Source organism: Callorhinus ursinus, unplaced genomic scaffold (genome assembly GCF_003265705.2).
Source record: "Callorhinus ursinus isolate GAN/ISIS: 27379988/994484 unplaced genomic scaffold, GSC_fseal_2.0 scaffold12, whole genome shotgun sequence".
NCBI classification, from domain to species: domain Eukaryota; kingdom Metazoa; phylum Chordata; class Mammalia; order Carnivora; family Otariidae; genus Callorhinus; species Callorhinus ursinus.
This window is the reverse complement of record NW_027397074.1, coordinates 8,875,966-8,896,495: the sequence shown is the minus strand read 5'-3', so window position 1 is coordinate 8,896,495 and position 20,530 is coordinate 8,875,966. Positions and strand designations below refer to the sequence as shown.

Genomic DNA, 20,530 nt, shown 5'->3' with positions numbered 1-20,530 from the left:
GGATAGAGAGCCAAGAAATAAACACATGCCTATAAGAGCAATTAATCATAGTCATAGGACTAAGGAGGAAAGAAGGTACAATGGGGAAAAGACAGCTTTTTCAATAAATGGTGCTGGGAAAAGTGGAGAGTACATGCAAAAGAATGAAACTAGACTCCAAAAATAAACTCAAAATGGATTAAAGACCTAAATGGGAGATCCAAAACATAAAACTCCTGGAAAAAAAAAAAAAGGCAGTAATCTCAGGGACATCACTCTTAGCAATTTATTTATGGAAATGTCTCCTCAGGCAAGGGAAACAAAAGCAAAAATAAACTACTGGGACTACAACAAAATAAAAAAACATAAATATATGTGCGCAGTAAAGGAAACCATCAACAAAAAGGCCACCTAGTGAATGTGACAAGATATTTGCAGATGTTATCTCTGATAAGGAGTTAACATCCAAAATGTATAAAGACCTTATATAACTCAATACCAAATCATCATCATCATCATCCAATTAAAAAATGGACAAAGAACCTGAATAGACATTTTCCCAAAGACCTACAGATGGCCAACAGACACATTAAGAGATGCTCCATATCACTAATCATCATCAGTGATGCAAATCGAAACCATGGGATTCAGGGAAATGCAAACCAAAACCACGGTGACCTATCACCTCATACCAGTCAGAAACGCTAGTATCAAAAAAGACAAGAAATAACCAGTGTTGGCAAGGATGTGGAGAAGGGAACCCATATGCACTGTTGGTGAGAATGGAAGTTGGTGCAGCCACCGTGGAAGACAGCTGGCAGTTTCCTCAAAAAATTAAAAATTGAAATGTTGCATGATCCAGTAATTTCACTGCTGGATATTTACCCAAAGAAAATGAAAACACTAATTTGAAAAGACATATGCACCCCTCTATTTACTGCAGCATCATTTACAATAGACAATATATAAAAAGCAACCCAAGCGTCTACCAATTGCTAAATGGATAAATAAGATGTGGTAAATACAATGGACTCTCACTCAGCCATAAAGAAGAATGAAATCTTGCCGTCTGCAACATGAATGGACCTAGAGGTATCATGCTAAGTAACACAAGTCAGAGAAAGATGCATACCATATGATTTCACTCCTATGTGGAATCTAAAAAGCAAAACATGTGAACAAACAAAAACCAAACAGACTCTTAAATACAGAGAAGTGGTGGTTGCCAGAGGAGTAGTGCGTTGGGAAGACGGACGAAACAGATAAAGAAGATTACAAGCTTCCAGTCATGAAGTATATAAGTCACGGAGATGAAAAGTACAGCAGAGGGAATATAGTCAATACTATTGTAATAACACTGTACGGTGACAGAGGATGAATATACCTATTTTGGTGAGCATTTATTATACACTCAATATATACCATTGAAGAATGAATAGAACTGTTGAATCAATATGTTGTATACCTGAAACTAATGTAACACTGTATGTTAATTATACTTCAATTTAAAAAATAAAATAGAGGTTTCCAATGTACTATTTTCTCAAACTTCTGCAGGTTTTAAGATTATTAGAATAAAATGTCTGGGAAAAATAAGTGTACATTGAGATGCTGTTTATTATCTGGCAAAAGAAAATGTACAAATTTATCTACAAATTCAGTATATGACTTTACAAGTAAATCCGACCAATTATCTCATGAACAAATCATTTAAAATTTACATAAAGAAAGAAATACCTCTTAATGCATTATTTGATAACCTTGACAACAAAATTTAACAGACGGTGACGGGCCTATCTCCCTCCTTAGAAACATAAATCCAAAGACCAAAGCCAATATCGGCAAGCTGATTCTGACAATGCATAAAATATAAGAAAAAAAAGTGTATGTGTGGGCGGGGGGGTTATCTCAAGAATGTATGGTTAAAATAGTATTAGAACATTAATATCATTCACTACATTCTCACATTAAAGGAGAAAAATCATTATAGTTATGTTAAAAGCTGAACCAAACACAAATAATAAACTTCCTTCATCCATTCCTGATAAAAATTCTTATCAAACAAGCTATAAAGGCAATTCCCTTAACCAGATAAGTAGTATGTATAAAACCCTTCAGTGGTTGCCATAGTTAACTACTGTTAGCCCTGTTCACTACACTGTTAACGTTGTTACTACAAAGAGTGAACAAGGGCTCGTGATGATTCAGGCACTTGATGTAGTTTCCTGCCCCTCACCCTTTCCTATTCAATGCTCCTATCAGGGATTCAGGTGAAGGTGGATAGGCAGCATTTCACACTCAAGTAAGATTCAGAGTTTGGCAACATATAGTGACAAACAAAATCAAAATTCTAACTGACTCGAACTACCAGAAATGATTGGTCCAAATAAACAAAATGGAATTTAACAGAAATCTTCAAGTGAGGTTTAAAAAAAGAGGATACATGTGTACTATATGAAAGAATCTGTTTGCTAAGAGGTGGTGTGGAAGAAAAGTAGAAAAATCTTAAATACTCCAAACTCAATATAGGTCAAGAATGTGATAATGATACAGAAAAAAAAAAAAAAAAGGCGGCAAATGAATCATGCTCCGAATTAAGCATTCTATTTAAAAACAAGCACCAAGAGCAAGGGCAGCCTAGGTTACATTCCTATCCTACCACATCAGAATATCAGTCATGTTGGTAAATCTCCTGATATCTAAGACACAATTTTCAGTACCAGTACTTCATACACTGGCTTTCACATGGAGCACAGTTCGAGTGGAATGGGTCTAAATATCACGTTCCACGAGAAAGGATTAAAGGAACAGAACATATTAAACTTGAAAAGTCTCTTAGAAAAGAGAGCATGCTTCAGTTAAGAGAAAATGTTGAGAACTCACCATGAGTTGAAGTATGTCCTGGGTATTTCATATCTCTAATTTAACCTGTCCCGACCCTCAGAGGTAGATACTAATAGCTCCATTTATAAAGGAGAAAACTGACTCTCTGATTAAATTTGATCAAGATCTCCAAAGTCAGAAATAACTGCGAGCCCACATTTGTTTAATTCCAAAATGCTTATCACATTTTCCTACTTTCAGTCTAGACGATTTGAAGGGCTGTCATGCAGAAGAAACAGATAATTTTGTTGTTGCTCCATAAGAAAGAGGAAGAGTCCCTGCAATAAAATTAAGTTGTTCAAAAGGGCTACCCTAAAAACCTTCCATGCTGCAGTCTATAAATGCATGACAAGCAGACACTGCATACCAGGATCTATGAAAAGGATACTGCTTTCATTTAATTTAAAATGAAGGAATTTAAAATAATTTCTGTGTTGAAATCATATTGATATTGACATTACCAGTACTTATTTTTTTTTTAAAAAAAAGCAACATTACAGCATTAATATGGGAGTCAGAAGACAGAGCTTCTCTGTTTTAAGGTAGATGTGGGACTTTGGGTGAGTATCAAAATTTCTACTGGACCCATTTTTCTCATGCATGGAATGAAGAGATATGCATAGGTAACTGGCTGATTTCTGAGGTTTTATTCTACTGCACAGTTGTGTGATTTTTAAAACCACCTACAAGAAATCTTATGCAGGATAACAAGTTGGAGTGTTTATTCTCATTTTGCCTCTTTTAGCAAATGCATGTGTTCAGCTGAAGTTCAGTTACAAGTATCTATACAGCTTCAAAATTGTTTTGAATATTTGCAAATAAAAATGTGGAATAAAATCTCTAATTCCCAGGAATAATTTATAAGTATTAAAATATGAGGCATAAACCGAAATATTTAATTATTTGAAACATTATTCCCTTCCAAGAAATAAAATTCCCCTAGTACCCCTTGACCCAGAAAATAATTTTAGTGATGACCAATTTGGAAGGAAGAGATTATTTCTGGATGCCCTCAGCCTATGTGAACACGCTGTTTTGATGTCTATATTTGACTCTGTAACATGATCTCATCATACAAGAATGGAATGGTTATTGTGAACTATGACCCAGAATCATTGTGAATATGGGACTTGATAATTTATTTTGGAAATAACTTTATAATAGAGTTTCAGATAATAAATGAGATTTTAGAGAGATTCGCTTTTCTTCAGGAATTTTCCTGTTAATCCTGTAGCTGACTGTACTAGACCTTCATATAAAAGACTGGAGTCACTACATAGAGCAAGAAATGTTCCAGATACCTTTTGTAAAGTCTTCCAAAGAAAATACTCATTTCATATGTAGTTTCATTTAAAAAAAAACTTACATACTATTTTTTAAACATGACTGATTATTCTGCTTACCCAAGAAAGGTCATGAATGATCAGCTAACCTAGAAAGAATCATTTTATAATAAGATACCCTCTAGACTCAGAAATAATTTTGGAAATGTGCCAGATCTTAGTGTTGTCAGTATGCTTCACAATTAAATATAATAGAGATGAGCTCCTTTTCTCAGTCTCAGATTTTCTCCAAAGTTTCCCCCCCCACACTATTTCCATTCTGATTCAACAAAATCTAAGACTAAATACACCTGCATGAACAAGCAAGGGAGTTCCTATTGGGCCCGTCGGCTTTCCTCCCACATCCCTATCACTCTGTAATTTTCCATATAGCAAAGTTATTAACATAAATATAAATATAAACATAAATATAAATAATATAAATATAAATATGAAGAAGTGAGATATTCTCCAAATATGTCACCTATAGAGGCTGATGCTATAATTTCTCATGTCCACATCTACTGTTAGAGAATTTAAAACAAAACTACCAAGAACAGTTTTATAATCTTGCCGGATAACTTTTTTATTTTTCCAAAGTAATGCACAGCCTGGAGCAAAATAGCAAATTTTCTGAAGCCAGCAAACCACGATGTTGTACAAAGCTCATCGATTTGCTCTTACCACTGTTGCAAACAAGCAATGCTCAACCATGCAAAATAATATAGCCAGTTGTCTTCTGAAGATTGGTGAGGTGATATTTTAATGTGATTTTTATTTGATCCCCAGAAGTTTCACTCTTGGACATAGCAGTCACTATTAAATGAGATGGTTTTGCTCCATCTGTCAGTCAAAGAAAGATTAGCAAATTGCTGTGGTTGATTTTGCATTCGTCAAATTTTATGCTGTGTGGTGTAGACCACACTAGCATAAAGCCATAAGGAGAAGTATGCCAGAGGCTTACCCAAGAAGAAGAATCCATTTATCCCCACCAGGCAATAAAATTTCATTTCCCATAGCTTTGCCACTCTGATATCCTGGCTATATAAGGTGCGCAGCCGTTGCAGATAAACTGCAGGAGCTAGATCCACTTAGATAGGCTGAGACAATACAAGTTCATTGTGAGGTAGAATTTAATTTAGCTGTCATTATATCTGTTTATCATGGCTTAAGAAAATAGTGCCAATCAGGGAGAAATGTTGCAATGTGAAAAATATAATATACAAGACAGAGGGCAAAATTGTATTTTTGAACCACAAATTTAAAGAATTCATTTATTGCATTGAAATTCTACGATTAGGCACTCTTCTAGATGCTTTAGATCCATCAGGGAGCAAAACAAAAACCCCCGCCCTTGCGCAGTTAACCTCACAGCATTGGAAGACAGACAAGAAAAATTAAAAACAGCATGTGAGTAATCTGTAAGTTTGTAGAATAAGATAAGCGCTTGAAAAAAGTGGAGTAGGGAAAATAGAATAAAGTGAGTGACAGTGGAGTTAAAAATTGAAACAGGGTAGGCAGGGTCCTCTGATTCAATACATATTTTGATATAAATTTCAATAAAATTCTGAGATTCCGGGTTACCAAAAGTCATATTACTTTTGCTTACATAAAAACAGAGGTAAAACAAGGCAGTTGACCGCCATGCTGGTAAGGGATATATGTTTATTAGTTTTCCTGAATTAGGATTTTTCCTAGGAAATTTTAAAACTGCCAAAATTAACAGGCACACAGAGACTTCGAATGTGTCCTGTGACCCAATTTTTGGAGCTGACAGTAATATATCGGTCTCTTGCTTCTCTTAAAGATACAAAAATTAGGATGAGAAAACCAAAAAATCTACCCATTGGTATTCTAGTTCGGGTGCTTGGTCACATACCATATTTTAATGTCAAATTTCTAAGAAAAGTTTGTTGTAACCTGAGGATACATTCCAAAAAATATGATTTCATATCAATTACAAAATGCTGAACTTCCCCCCCAATACCTTCAAGATTTACTGGTGACTGTATCTAAAAATTTTATGAACAAATTTGTTTTATCGGGTTTTGCCAACTCTTGGTGACTCTCCGCTTTTCTCCTATCTATAAAATCAGAACATTCAAAGTTCAAGTGGTTGCCTGAATTTTCTCCTTCCCATAAAGAGAAATACGTATTTATCACATAGATACACTAAAGATAAATACATAGGTATTTATCACATAGATAATACACTAAAAGGTATGTCGTTATATCCCATTTTATCTATACAATATGTCCTACATCTTGCAGTAATTTTAACCAAATTCTCCCATCATTTTCACTCTCAAGAGTCATATCCATTTTTAGACTCTTCATATGGCAGTCATCCTCACATTAGTCATCATTTTAATCAACACTCTTATATGAACATTCCTGAGTCCCACTGCATTTATCCTGTTTAAAGTATAACTATAAATATGTAATATCCTACTTCAGAAAACACACATTAATGATATTATGGCACTATTAGACCTCAAAAATTGTTGGTGTTTTCTGTTCTGTATTATTCTGGATAATGACCTACAATGTTGTTGTTCTAAGTTGGTGAGGATGTAGGTTTTTTAAGCAAGATTGAGATAAAATCTATATATAATAAACTACAAATACTGAAAGGGTACAACTTGATGAGTTTTGATAGATGTACGCACCATGAAATCATTATTACCATGATTAAAGATGCTGAACATTTTCATCACTCCCAAATTTTCCTCAAGTGCCTTTACAATCCTTGCCTTTCTCCTCTCCCACGAGTAGGAAGCACTGGTCAGCATTCTGTCACTATGCTTTGGTTTGTACTTTCTAGAGTTTTATATAAATGAAACAAATATACTATGGAATATATGGGATAAATATACTTTTTTGTGTCTTCTTTCACTCAGCATAATTACTTTAGGTTTATTAATGTTGTTGCATGAGTCAATAATGTGTTCCTTTTTACTGCTTGTAGCATTTCATTATAAAGATAGGCTACATTTTATTGTCCCTGTTAATGGGCATTTGGGTATTACTGCTCTGGGGCTATCAAATAAGTTTCATGAACATTCATGTACAAAGCCTTGTGAGGATGTACATTTTCATTTATTTGAAGTAAATGCCTAGGAGTGTAATGACTGGATCATATGATAGGCTTATGTTTAACATCTTAGGAGCTGCCAACTATATTCCAAAGTTGCTATCCTATGTACTTTTCTACCAGCAATGTTAGAGTCTTCCAGTTGCTCTATGTCCTTGTCAATACTTGGTATTGTGAGTCTTAAATTTTAGCCAATTTTACTGGATATGTAATGCCATCTCCCTATGGTGCCATTTGCACTTCCTCAATTACGAGTAATATCGGGCATCTTTTTATAAGATTATTAGTCACATATATCTCTTTTTGAGAAACATCAGTTCAATTTTTTTGCCTAATTTTTATTTGATTTTTATGTCTTCTCATTATGAACTTACAATAGTTTTTATAAATGTGGGTACCTGTCCTTTGCCTGACATACATGGTGTGAACGTTTCCTCCTAGGAAACATTGGATTGTCATTTTATTTTCTTGATAGTGTTTGGAGAGCAGAGATTTTTAACCATGAACAAGTCCAATTTATCAATTTTCAATTTTTTGGGTTTTTTTTTATGTCCTATCTAAGAGCATTTTGACTACTTCAAGTTTGGAAAGATTTTGCATCTACATATTGCTCTAGAACTTTTAGAGTTTCATTATACACAGAAACACATACATGTTTATGAATCAGTTCAAATTAATTTTGGCTTACTGTCATATAAAAGTCAGTGCTGTTTTTCCACATGAATACCCGGTTGCTTCAGCATCATTCACCTAGTACATGTAGGGTATCTTGACACTGTTCTCTTTGCAAAACACCACAGAATTTCTTTCATCCTTGGATTCTTAAGTACATTGCTCTATGTTTTATTTTGCATGGTAGTTGGCAGATAAATTCATGCTTATTATGTCATAGTCTTCTAATAATCTTGTGAGGTAAATATTCTCAGTTTATAGACAAGGAAATTAAGGGGCTAACGAATTTACCAAAGATATCGCAGCTCCACACAAACACATATGTGTGCACACATGGGGACAAAGCCAAATCCTCAAACCCAGGTCACTTCATTTCAGTACTTCTTGGGTTTCATTTCCCAAGTCAACACTCATTAATGGCAAAGGACACTCGAGAAATATGCTCAAAAGGCCTTGAGACATAGCTGGAAAGAATCAGATTTTTTTTCATCGAAGTTTTATCTTTTGTATTTTAAAAATCATGTGAATTTTGGGGCGCTTGGGTAGTTCAGTTGGTTAAGTGTCTGCCTTCAGCTCAGGCATGATCCCGAGGTCCTGGTATGGAGCCCAGCATTGGGCTCTCTGCTCAGCGGGGAGTCTGCTTCTCCCTCTCCCTCTGCCCCTACCCCCTGCTCATTCTCTCTTTCTAATAAATAAAATCTTTAAAAAAATCATGTGAATTTTGCATCTCTTTATACATTGCTTGCCAAACATACCAAAATAAAGTTGCATATTGTATATCATCAACTAAAATAAACGTTCCAGGTAAATGCAACTGGTTCTCTATGGTATTACTGCTGCCCCTTGTTCCTCCCCCTGGAGTACGCATCCATTTGCGTATAGTCCCACATCATTGTTATCTGCAGGCTCTTTAGGTTTGCTTAGTGTTGTTAGTGTTATTAACTCCTTTATTTAAGCAGAAGAGAAAACACCTATGTACTAAGGTAAACACAATAATAAAGACAAGAGTCCATTCTTCAATTAGAATAGGCTTCAAACAATTCTGGAAATAAAAGACAATTGTCTAGTGTTCTTTTTTATTGCTATTTAATCAAATAGGATATATGAGGAGACATTCTGGGAGACAAGAGTTTTCTAGAGACTGCAAAGTTGGGACTACTTTCCTTGGGGTGCAAACCCAGGAGACATGAGCTTTCCAAATTATGTTCAAAGGCAATAATAATATTTTTTTTTTTTTTCCTGAGAGTACACGTTTCTTGTTTTAGAAGATACCCTTTCCCTTGAAGCCGGACCTGTATCTGGATTTAACATCAATCATAGAGGGTTTTATTTTCTTCTGCTCTCCTGGAAAGTGGGCAGCTAATATCTTTCAAGACTGGACAGAGATTATTTTTCTTCTTTATACAGGAGAGTTGTCTGGTCAAGATTTACCCACAAGAAAGTAACAATCCCAGGTTTTATTATCTATATGAATTTAAGGTAGCAATTGGTAACACTCCCTTCTTTCTGTTGCAGGTGCCGGAGAATCTGGAAAAAGTACAATCGTTAAACAAATGAAGTAGGTATACACCATTTTACATGTTTGATATTTGAAGTCCGTCTGTGTACTCGACCAGTCTAAAAAGAAATACTTTGGGAAAATCTGACTGATGGTCTATACATGCAGGTGGTGGAAGAGCTAACTCAATTCCCGTGCAAGTCTTCCTCCTATCCTTTAGCAGGGAGTGTAACTTAGGTGTGGTATTGGAGTTTCCATTTTTCTTTTAAATTTTGCCTCTCAACAAGATGAATACTCAAAGCAGTCATGTTTTAAATATATTAATCTGGGCCTAATCTAGGGCTTCGGTATTGTGGGCAGGAGCCATAAACATTTCAAAATATGTCCGTCGATGACCCAGTTGAATTTAAGAGGAAATGGTATTTTTAATTGGCATTTTGCCTCCCTGGGAATAAAGTGCTTATTCAAAGTTATTACCATTGTGGATTTCAATTTATTTTTGCACTTCTTTTCTCTACTTTTTAAATATCTTTTTATAATGAAATAGACGTGGATTCTTTAATGAGACAACAAACACAAAAGTGCTAAAATTCAAGAATATAATGACTAAATGAATAAAATTCAATTGGTAAGTGGAGGGGATCGTGTAAAACTTCATGGCTCTGTCACTGCTGGAGAATTTTCAAGGACAACTATTGCTATAGGAGAAGAAGAGCGTCTTTTTTTTTTTTTGGCTAATTTTTCATTCTATGTTGGAGGATCTTGTTCTTTGGAATAGGTCACCTAATGATATCCCAGTCAATGATGCGATTGTCTGTTTAGAATCTAAATCACTGGTCTTTTCTTTCTTTTCAAATAATAATGTCATGCAATTCCAAACAAACAATTATTTAAGTCCCACTTTTGGAATTTCCTGACAGGTGTACTTGCAACCAAATTTTGTTCCTTTTCTTCTGTCTTTGAAGAAAAGGACACTCCTTTCCCCTGATCATTGCTCAGACGGCTTTTGGGTTCTCAGCTCCATCCGTGCACCCAAATCATCTCCCACCCCCATCACACTCCCACTGTGTCCACCTGTTCTTTTCTTTCTGGTTCTAATCATGCTCGAATCCCTAACCTTTTTACCTCTTCATTCTCTATGAAGTTAAATGCAGTAAAACAAGACATAAGCAATTATTTGGCTATTTAAAAACTAAAACTTTTAAATACATAAACCATAAATAAGTTTTAAAAAAGAAAAGAAAAAATCTATAATGAATATGATATATAATTGACTATCATAATATAAACAGTCATATAGACTGGTGAGAAAAATAAGCTGCCCAATATATATAAATGGAAAGAGACTATGAACAATTCACACGAGACAAAATTCAAATATCTATTTAAAGCAATAATGAGCTATGCTTTATCTTAGTAGATTAGCAAACAATTTTAAATAATATTACCCAATAAAGGTGAGGTTTTGAGAAGTTAATATTTCTCATTACTACCGGTAAAATAATTTGTTATAGCAAATTTATAGAAATAATTTTTGCAATCTACATAGGAAACTGGGAAAATAATAATTATTGATCTAAATATATTTCTGAGAATTTTAGTAAAATAATTTAAATTTGAAAAAGCACAAAAATAAAATAATATAAACAAGAAAATATGAACATTTATGACCCAAGAGATTTAGATTAGTCTTATTTAAAATAATGAAATACGAGATAGAATAAAGTACCCTAAATTAAAATAAAACACAAGGAAATAGATTGCAAAAGTATGAAACAATTCACCTTTCAATTGCAATATTTTGCATCCATTACAAGTTATAAGTATATGAGAAAGTTTTAATAGCAGAAAATACTTACGCTAGTTAAAAAAACTAAGATCCAAAATTGCATAAACATCTTTACCTCAACTATGACAAAATAGTTTTCTAAAAGGGGAGAATATAGGCCAATGTTCAATGATATTTATTTCTCAATACCGGGATTTAAAGTTACATTGCACCTTCATTTTGAATACTGCTGGACTTTTCACACTTTCTACAATGAGCAAGTATTGCTTTTGTTAGTCACAAAGAGTCTCCTCATTCTATCTCCTCCTTCCTTTTCGCGGCAGACCCCATGAAGAATCATTGCCGTTAGGTCTCTTCACTCTTCTACCTTCCCTTTGCTCTTAAACCATTTCCATCACTCCTGCCTCTGGCATGCCACATCAATTGCCCTTATAAACATCAGTATTATCTCCTAATTGCCACTTTGTCTGGAATGCTCATGAGTTCCTATTTTATTTTTTTATTTTTTGTAAGATTTTATTTATTTATGTGACAGAGAGACCCAGCGAGAGAGGGAACACAAGCAGGGGGAGTGGGAGAGGGAGAAGCAGGCTCCCCACTGAGCAGGGAGCCCAACAAGGGGCTCGATCCCAGGACCCTGAGATCATGACCTGAGCCGAAGGCAGACGCTTAACGACCGAGCCACCCAGGCGCCCCATCATGAGTTCCTATTTTTTTTATTTTTATCATGTTATGTTAATCACCATACATCATTAGTTTTTGATGTAGTGTTCCATGATTCATTGTTTGCGTATAACACCTGGTGCCTATTTTAATTCCATTCAACTCCACTGGGCTTTTCTCTTCTAAAACTTCACCCTGGCTTTTAGAATAACTCTTTCCTAGTTTACTTCCTAATTGCCTGCTTTATTCTCAGATTCTCTGACCACATCCTGACTGCTGGTGTATCTAATGCACTTGGCCCCCTTCTCTGCTTACTTTATACCTTCACATGAAAACTGCTAAGGTACCGTGATTTTTACTCTCATCTTCAAGCGGACTGTCTCAGGATATTTCTTTCAAATTCACTTTGTCTAAACTGGGGAAGCAGGTACGTCTACCTCCATATTCTATGGATAGGTCCAAATCAGAATAAACAACACTAAGTGATCTCCCCATCTGGCCTCCTTGTCCCTACAATGAATTATAGCAGCAGAGGTCTCTAAAGCAATTAATCTGGGTGTAGATAGGTTGACATTCACTTTCTAAGTTTTGCCACATCTACACAACTCTTGTCTTCAAGGGTGTGATTTATCCCTATTGTCTCTGCCTTAGCTTAAAACCCCCGCATTTCTGAACTGGATTAATACAGTATCCTGCAAAGCCCTTTTTCCCTCCCTCCTCTTTCTTCCACTGCAATGTCCACACCAACACCAACCGATTTCTTTAAAAAAGAAAACTGCATCTCTTTCCCAAATTGTACTCTTCATGGGCTACCGAGAACAGACTCCTTGAAGGATACATAAGATACTTTAGAATCCAGCTCTTAGCTGTCTCTTCGCTCTAATGTCCCATGACTTCCCCTTTCCTGCTTTCTGCACTGGAAATGCTGAACTCACATAGTTCCGTGGACTACAGAAGGCAGAACAGTTTAGCAGCTAAGATCACAGGCTCCCAAACCAGACTGCATTCGTTGCCCGACTGTACCACGTACTGAATAAGTTAGGGGTAGTTCCTTCAGTTATCTGTGCCTACATTTCTTTCCTGTAAAATGTAGGTAACAATTTCACCTTCTTTAAAGGACTTAATTGCAAGAAATGAGAAGACATATAAAGGACTTAACACCATGCTTTGCACACACGGAGAGCCTGATGATGGTAACCATCTATTTGGTCATACGGATCCTTCAGCCTAGAACGTTCTTCCTTTTCATTATCTGGAAATAACGACTTCTCCTTGAAAACTCAACTGATCATTACTGCTCCCAGGCAGTCTCCTGTGATCCCTTATACCTACTCCCAATAAAGTTTATCACTTTTTCTTTTCTAGTTTATGGTACCACCTGCAGACATTGTCGTTATATACTCTCACACTGCATAAAAATGGATTTTATGCTCTACCTTTCTATAATCTAGTACTATCCAATAGAATGTTCTGTGATGACAGGAAGATTCTCTATCTGTGCTCTCCAATATGGCAGCTCCTAGTCATATGTGGCCATTAAGCATTTGAAATGTGGCTAGTGTGAATGAGGAATTATTTTAATTTTAATTAACATCTAGTGGCTACTGTATTGGACAGTGGAGCTCTAGTCTATAGGTTTTTGGGGAGGAGAGAAAGTATAATTCATTCTTTTTAGCACATAATGCAGTATGTTACAGAAAATGCCCAGTAAAAGCTCATTAATTGGAACAGATTTCGGAATCAGCTTGCAAGTAGAAAGCTCTATCTCACAGAAATGGATTTATGCAGTTCCTAGAAAAACAACGTTGCTTAAAGTCCCACTACGGCTGGATTTTTTAAAGTCCGCTCTTGCCATTTTGCTTTGTGATGTTTCCTTACCCTATGATGAAAAGTTAGGAATCAGAACTTGTTCCAGTAAGAAAACCTAAATGGCCCCAAGTTTACTGGTAACTGCCATTTTAATTTAGTAATTAAAATAACTTTCCAATTTCAGTTTTTGAGAAAGACCTGAGATTTAATGAACTTATTCTTGATCTATCCACAAAGACATTTTACTGCATTTTTCTACAACCTTTAGTTGTCTACTTTATTTACTTATTAAAGTTTTTGTTTAATACAGCAAGATAAACATGGCCATGCTTAAAATAGAAATACAGCAATTCCTGGCAAGCAAATGGCAAAAACAATCAATAATGGACATAGGGGCTACCTCTATTTTCACAGCAGAAATTCTTGTATTCGGGTTTTAGAGGGGGCGGGGGGGATGGGTTAGCCCGGTGATGGCGCTTAAGGAGGGCACATACTGCATGGAGCACTGGGTGTTATATGTAAAAAATGAATCATGGAACACTGCATCAAAAACTAATGATGTACTGTATGATGACTAACATAACATAATTAAAAAAAAAGTTTTAAAATCTTGGGGAGCATTTGTATTCTTTTTCCCCTATGCTAAAGCTTCTCTGTGGATAGATAAAACACAAACCCTTCAGAATATGACTTACAAAATGATGCCTAATGTACACAAAGAACTTCAAAAACAACAACAACAAAAAGAAAGGGGCAATAACATATTATACAATAAAGAAGCAATAAAGTAACTAGCATATGCAGAGATTTTAGCTTTTGAAGGTAAATCTATTTCAATCTAATATGCCTAAACAATAAAACTTTGAGTTCTGACTGAGTGAATGGAAGGAAAAGAAGAGTTCAGCCAAATAAAGTGAGCCTTTCAACTTTGAGAACTAGTGGCACATACACAGATGGAAAAGTTACAGGGGATTTAATAGCAGGTAATTACCTACATTAAAAAAAAAAAGATGCCGTTGTTAAGGCTATAAATAGAAAGCAGTCACTCCTATTTTCCAGTGCATCTTAAGTGATAGGAAAAGAAATGAATGTTCTACTAAATTACTTTGCTTCCTCTAGACATCACGTTATAAAGACTAGTTTCAGAACTCTGTATGTATCTTTGTCCCGGGAAACTGGAAATTTATTTTTTGAAAATAATAAGCTTTCTAAGTAAAATTCTCATGATTTACTCATTTTAAATACTGGTTTACTTTGGGCAAATTCTAAGTCCTCTTTATATTTTGCACAAGGAGCTCAGAAAGAAAATATTGTATTAAGTCCCAATGATAATAATAAAAGTCCAAAGCCATGTAATTGTTCAGATTTAACATGTACATATGGACAATATTTTTTGTAACAAATATATACCGGAATTTTAGTCAAGCAAATTATTGTTGCTGTGTTTTAATATTATTTTTAAAAACTGCTCAACTCACAAAAGCGTTTCATTTTTAAATTATAGGATCATCCATAAGAATGGTTACAGTGAGCAAGAATGCATGGAGTTCAAAGCAGTAATATACAGTAATACATTGCAATCCATCCTAGCTATTGTGAAAGCCATGACTACCCTCCAGATTGATTATGTAAACCCCACAAGTGCAGTAAGTATGCAAATAAATGACAGTTGTAGTCCTACAATGGAATTTGAGCTGTAAAACAGAACTAAATTTGTAGTACTAATCTATACCAAAAATTCAAGAATATAAAATATGAATTTGGGGAACTTTAATTCTGTTTAGTGTAAGATATCCTTTTTTTCTTTAAGTGAAACTTTGTGTGCCATAATATTATTCAGCATTTTCTCCCAGGAATCAAACGTGTTATCAAATAATGTACTGTATTAGAGTAAAATATTGATGTTTACTAAATACAGAAGAGTTCATCCCATAAAATCAAACTGCAATAGCTCTACTTTTATTTTCCTAGTCTAATTATGAGTCATTTCATGGAGTGATTATAATTATATTCATAACATTGTAGTAATAGTAATAATATTCTAATTATCATTATTGTTCAACAATAATTATAAGACAATGTTGGGCAGGGAACTTATTATTTTACAGTGTTAATTTTTTAAAAAAGAATTCCAAATTGTGTGACTAAGTAAGATTTTTGTGTAATAAATATATTCAAGTAGTCAGAGTTATGTTTATAAGGTAGCATCTAAACAGTTTCATTTCATTCTATTTTATATTTTGTAATATAATTATTTTATGTTAAAATACATTAAAAGCCCACTTAGTTTCAAACCGTTTATGTGCAAGCATATAGAACTATTTTAGTTGGCAACTATATATATAGCGTTCTCCAAAGAACAATAGTTAACCACACGCAAAAAAGGAGTAATAGTGTACAATCAACAGGAAAACACTCATTTCCATTTGTCCAGTCCTGGAGCAGCTGGGTGCCCCCAGATGATATCAACTGAACTGCTCCCAGTGTAACTTAGATACCTTGTACACTTACAATAAGAAAGAGAGGAACAGCATGTTAAGTATAGAGAAGAATATGACCCTTGTACTTTCCTCTTCCTACCCCTCCAGAAGTTTAGGGTTAGACCATGTAAATTACCATTGGACACCATTAGTATAAAAAGAAAAATACCTCTTTCATGCTGTTAATTTTAAAGGAAATGGTAAACCCTCATCTTGTTCTGCCATTTTCCAACAAAGAGCACAAAAATTCTAAGTATGTTCTCAGGGCAGATCCTTTGTAAAGCAGAGTCAGGAGTTCGGCTAGACTCCTCTTCCATTTTTAGTTTTCCTCAAAGTGGGCTCCAGTAAGTCATCTCCTTCTTTAAGTTACAGTTTCCCACTCACATATAAGAGGGGAACTTGCAAGAGCTCAACTCCAATATCCTTGCATTCTTTACCATTCCATGACTTGGTGATCCCCTTTTTATTTAAGGGTAGTTTGGTTATCCCTCTGACCTTGGCTGTTTCTAAGGATCTGAGACTTTAAATTGGCCCTTCAGAAACAACCTGGTATAAGCCTCATATTTAAAGATGTGAAAAATAAAAGTCAAAGAAGATTAGCAAGGTGGCTTGCATTGCATAGCCAGTGTTTTGGACAAAACCCAATTCTGGCTTCCCTTAGAATGCTTTTCCCAATGCAGGGATTTTTATAAAAATACTTTTAATGATCAGGAATGATTGCTAATCCCCCACTGATTAACATCGTAATGATCTGGCATGCAGGTGGAGTGAAAATAATATAGACTCTGTAGATTGCTGCCACTATGCTGACTGAAAATTAAGATAAATGCAATTTATTCAAACTGTACATTAAATGGTAAAAGAGTAATTTATGCAGCACCGAAGGACTGATACGACTTCTCAGGACGACCTATGCCCTTAAGTGTCAAACATCAGTTGGCAGGTACTATGTAACTCAAATTTTTATTTCAGTTGTTGAAAACTATAGTAATTTCAGTGACCTTCTTTAGTATTTGATTTTAAGATTAATATACTCAATACCTGGCTTGAACTGTTTCTTTGACAGATTAATTGCTAAACATCTATGTGTGTGTACTCTGAAAGTAGTTTTCTATAGCTTTCAATTTAGCTATTTATATAATTTATATATTTTTACATTATAGTCCTAAAGGAAAATGTCCATAAGCTTTATTGGTTACTGGTTCTGTAAATTTGGATGAGTTACTTAATCTCTCTACATTTGGGTTTCTTTATCCACAAAACTTTAGTGCTTTTTTCATTAAGTTTCAAGGACTATTACAGAAGCAAAGAGAAATATAGGAAAGCCACTTAAAAACAAAACAACTTCTTTGGAGCTATTTGAAAAATGTGAAAAGTTGGGGCACCTGGTTGGCTCAGTCAGTTAAGCTTCTGCCTTTGGCTCAGGTCATGATCCTAGTAAATATTGAGTATTTATTTTTCAATAATCACTCCAAATGTAAGCTCATTAAAATTTATGTACTAAAGTCTATATATCTAATATCATTTGAAAAAATTATATTTCATTAAACTGATTTACATGGCAGACACCTGACTAGACATTGGGAATATATTGAGGGATCAGCAGTAAATAAAATAGAAACAGTATCCGCTCTCAGGAGAGGGAAGTCTGAAGCTGGACAAGTAATTACAAAGCATCAGCTATTTCAAAAGAGCAGCACAGCTGGGATGGGGAGCCAAATCCTCATTTACAGAAAGAATTACTGAAAAAGGAAATGCTATCACCAGTGGGAATAGGACAGAACTAGTACATTTCTTTTAAGAAGTGTTGTGTTTCTGGGGCGCCTGGGTGGCTCAGTTGGTTAAGCGACTGCCTTCGGCTCAGGTCATGATCCTGGAGTCCCGGGATCGAGTCCCACATCGGGCTCCCTGCTCAGCAGGGAGTCTGCTTCTCCCTCTGACCCTCTTCCCTCTTGTGCTCTCTGTCTCTCATTCTCTCCCTCTCAAATAAATAAAAAAATCTTAAAAAAAAAAAAAAGAAGTATTGTGTTTCTGAGCTCTGTAACATGTCCACACGTGTAAGTGGCTGAAAATGTGCATGGGAAATCACTGGAGCTTTTAAAATATGAGAGTAAGATTATCAGTAGGAATCAGTTTTCCATCACTTTGGCTATTTATGAGGAAGACATCTTTTCATAATACTGGTTGATTTGGGTATTATATATTTTAAAAATTCAAATATGATTGGGGGGCCCAACTCCTTAAACACATGAATTTTGATTCTTTAAATTGCCATGTCAGGCCTTTAACAACTGTAGAAGAACTTCACGAATTAAAATACCGTATGTCCAATAAGATATTATTTACGGTTAAAGAAAACTCTATATTGCCAGGGATTCTCAACTCAGGCTGCACATTTGAGCCACCTGCAAGATTTTCAAAAATACCTTTGTAGAATCTGACATCCAGAGGTTCTGCCTCATTTTGTTTGGGTTGAGGTCCTGGTATCAGTATTTTTAAAAAGTGCCCCACATGCTTATAAGGCACAGCCGGTTGGCTGTGTAAAGCCACCATTGGCTTTACCTACGCAAGCAATAAGCTAAAAAATAAAAGGTCTTGAAAGACAAAAAACCAAGCTGATACGATGACCTGCCCTTTGGCGGAAGCACAAGGACTGAGGTTGTGGTCGAAGAATACTTTATGACATCTACATGTTCAAGATGAGACTATTTTCATGATATCTATTCAAATAAAGTGTAAACTGAAATTGGAAAAAAAAAGTTTTAATGAAAGAGTATATTAGAAATTAGCTTGGTTTGTAAAGGAATGCTAACAGGGCATGTCATTTTTTCCCTTTAGGGACTAACTAGTCTGAGTAGCTGTTTCACTGCATCCTTTGTCCTAAATGGTACCTTAACAGTGAAAGGAGGCAAATGGGAGGATGCCAGCTAAGCTGGCTGGGTCATATTTTGCTGGATTTGCAGCCCTCTCTCACATCCAACTTATTGGGAAGAAGGACTTAAAAATTTACTCTGTGCCAATATACGAAAATGGGGTCAGTCTCTGGATTTGGGCCATTTACGACTTTTGACTTAATAGTCATCTGATCAATTCCGGTTAGCAATAAAAACTGAATGTGAAGACAGATGTAATAAGATTTTTAGTCTTAACAGAGCCTCTTTTTGACACTGAGAGACATACCTTTCATTTTTAATGCAAAGAACAGATTTTTAATAAAATGGTGAAATAAACCATTATTAGTATTTTAAAATAATAAATTGAATTGTATCAGAAAAACAGCAAGTTCTCATTGGCCATTCTTCACTGGGAGCCACCTCACACCGCACAAAGTAGTCTAAGTTTGACTCTTCTGATGTTCATTGTCTTTCTTGGTTTCTCAAATTAGTCTCCTAGTTTTGGATTCATTTGTAAAAGACACTATATTTTCTCCTTGCATTTTGACTGAGATCTCAATGGATTTACATTGAAGTATTATCGATCCCTTTGACATCATATTCAGAAGTTAATGATATATTCCAAAATATCCTAATTTCACCATATAACGATACATAGTTTTTGCAACAGAGAACTCTTCACCCAGCCATTATAAGGACACTTAAATTCCATTGACCTTAAGATACACTGAATAGATGCTCAACAAAATTATTACCTAAAAGAATAAGATAAAAATAATAAAATTGAAATGCTCTATTAAAAAAAAGTTACCTGATTCCAAATAACAACACATTTTTATCATTGTCACAAAAACATTGTTCTAGGAAGACCAACAACAACTTTGGGCGATGGCGAACACTCTGCAAGATGGTGGCATGACACCCGAACTGGCCGAGGTAATAAAACGACTCTGGAGGGACCCTGGAGTTCAGGCCTGCTTTGAAAGGGCATCTGAGTATCACCTCAACGACTCAGCAGCTTAGTAAGTGAATGCGTTTGACAATAATTATAGTTGAAACATTTTATATTAAGAATTCTAATTCTTCAAACTCTGCTTTTGTAATCACCAATGAGGAATGCAAACAGCTTCACATTTTGTTAGACTAAGATAAAAAGTAATTGAAGAGAAATAAAGATCAAGGTGACATCATGAGATTTAAAAATCTAAGCAAAGGAGCATTTAAAATAACTAATTTTGAAACTATTTGCCTGAGACCCCTGTTTTGCAAATATTTTCTCCCAATTGAAAGGAATTAATCTCTGCGCACTGTGCTCAACATTAACGCAGATTGGTGACACGCATACTGAGGTTTTGGGCCATTCATTTCATTACTAGTCTTATTGTTGAAATCATCTTCCAAAATAATTTTATTAATGACACATTCTTTCGCTCCTTTGGTTCAATGA

The 20,530-nt window shown here is 35.1% G+C and overlaps 1 protein-coding gene across 1 annotated transcript in view; it reads left to right on the top strand.

Annotated features, from left to right (window-relative positions):
* Positions 1–20,530, top strand: part of GNAT3 (G protein subunit alpha transducin 3) — a 52,511-nt gene that overhangs the window by 12,348 nt on the left and 19,633 nt on the right. Inside the window, exons 2-4 of the mRNA XM_025873338.2 lie at positions 9,466–9,508; positions 15,214–15,355; positions 19,948–20,105. Of these exons, the coding sequence (XP_025729123.2) occupies positions 9,466–9,508; positions 15,214–15,355; positions 19,948–20,105 (343 nt within the window). The remainder of the gene's footprint in view (positions 1–9,465; positions 9,509–15,213; positions 15,356–19,947; positions 20,106–20,530) is intronic.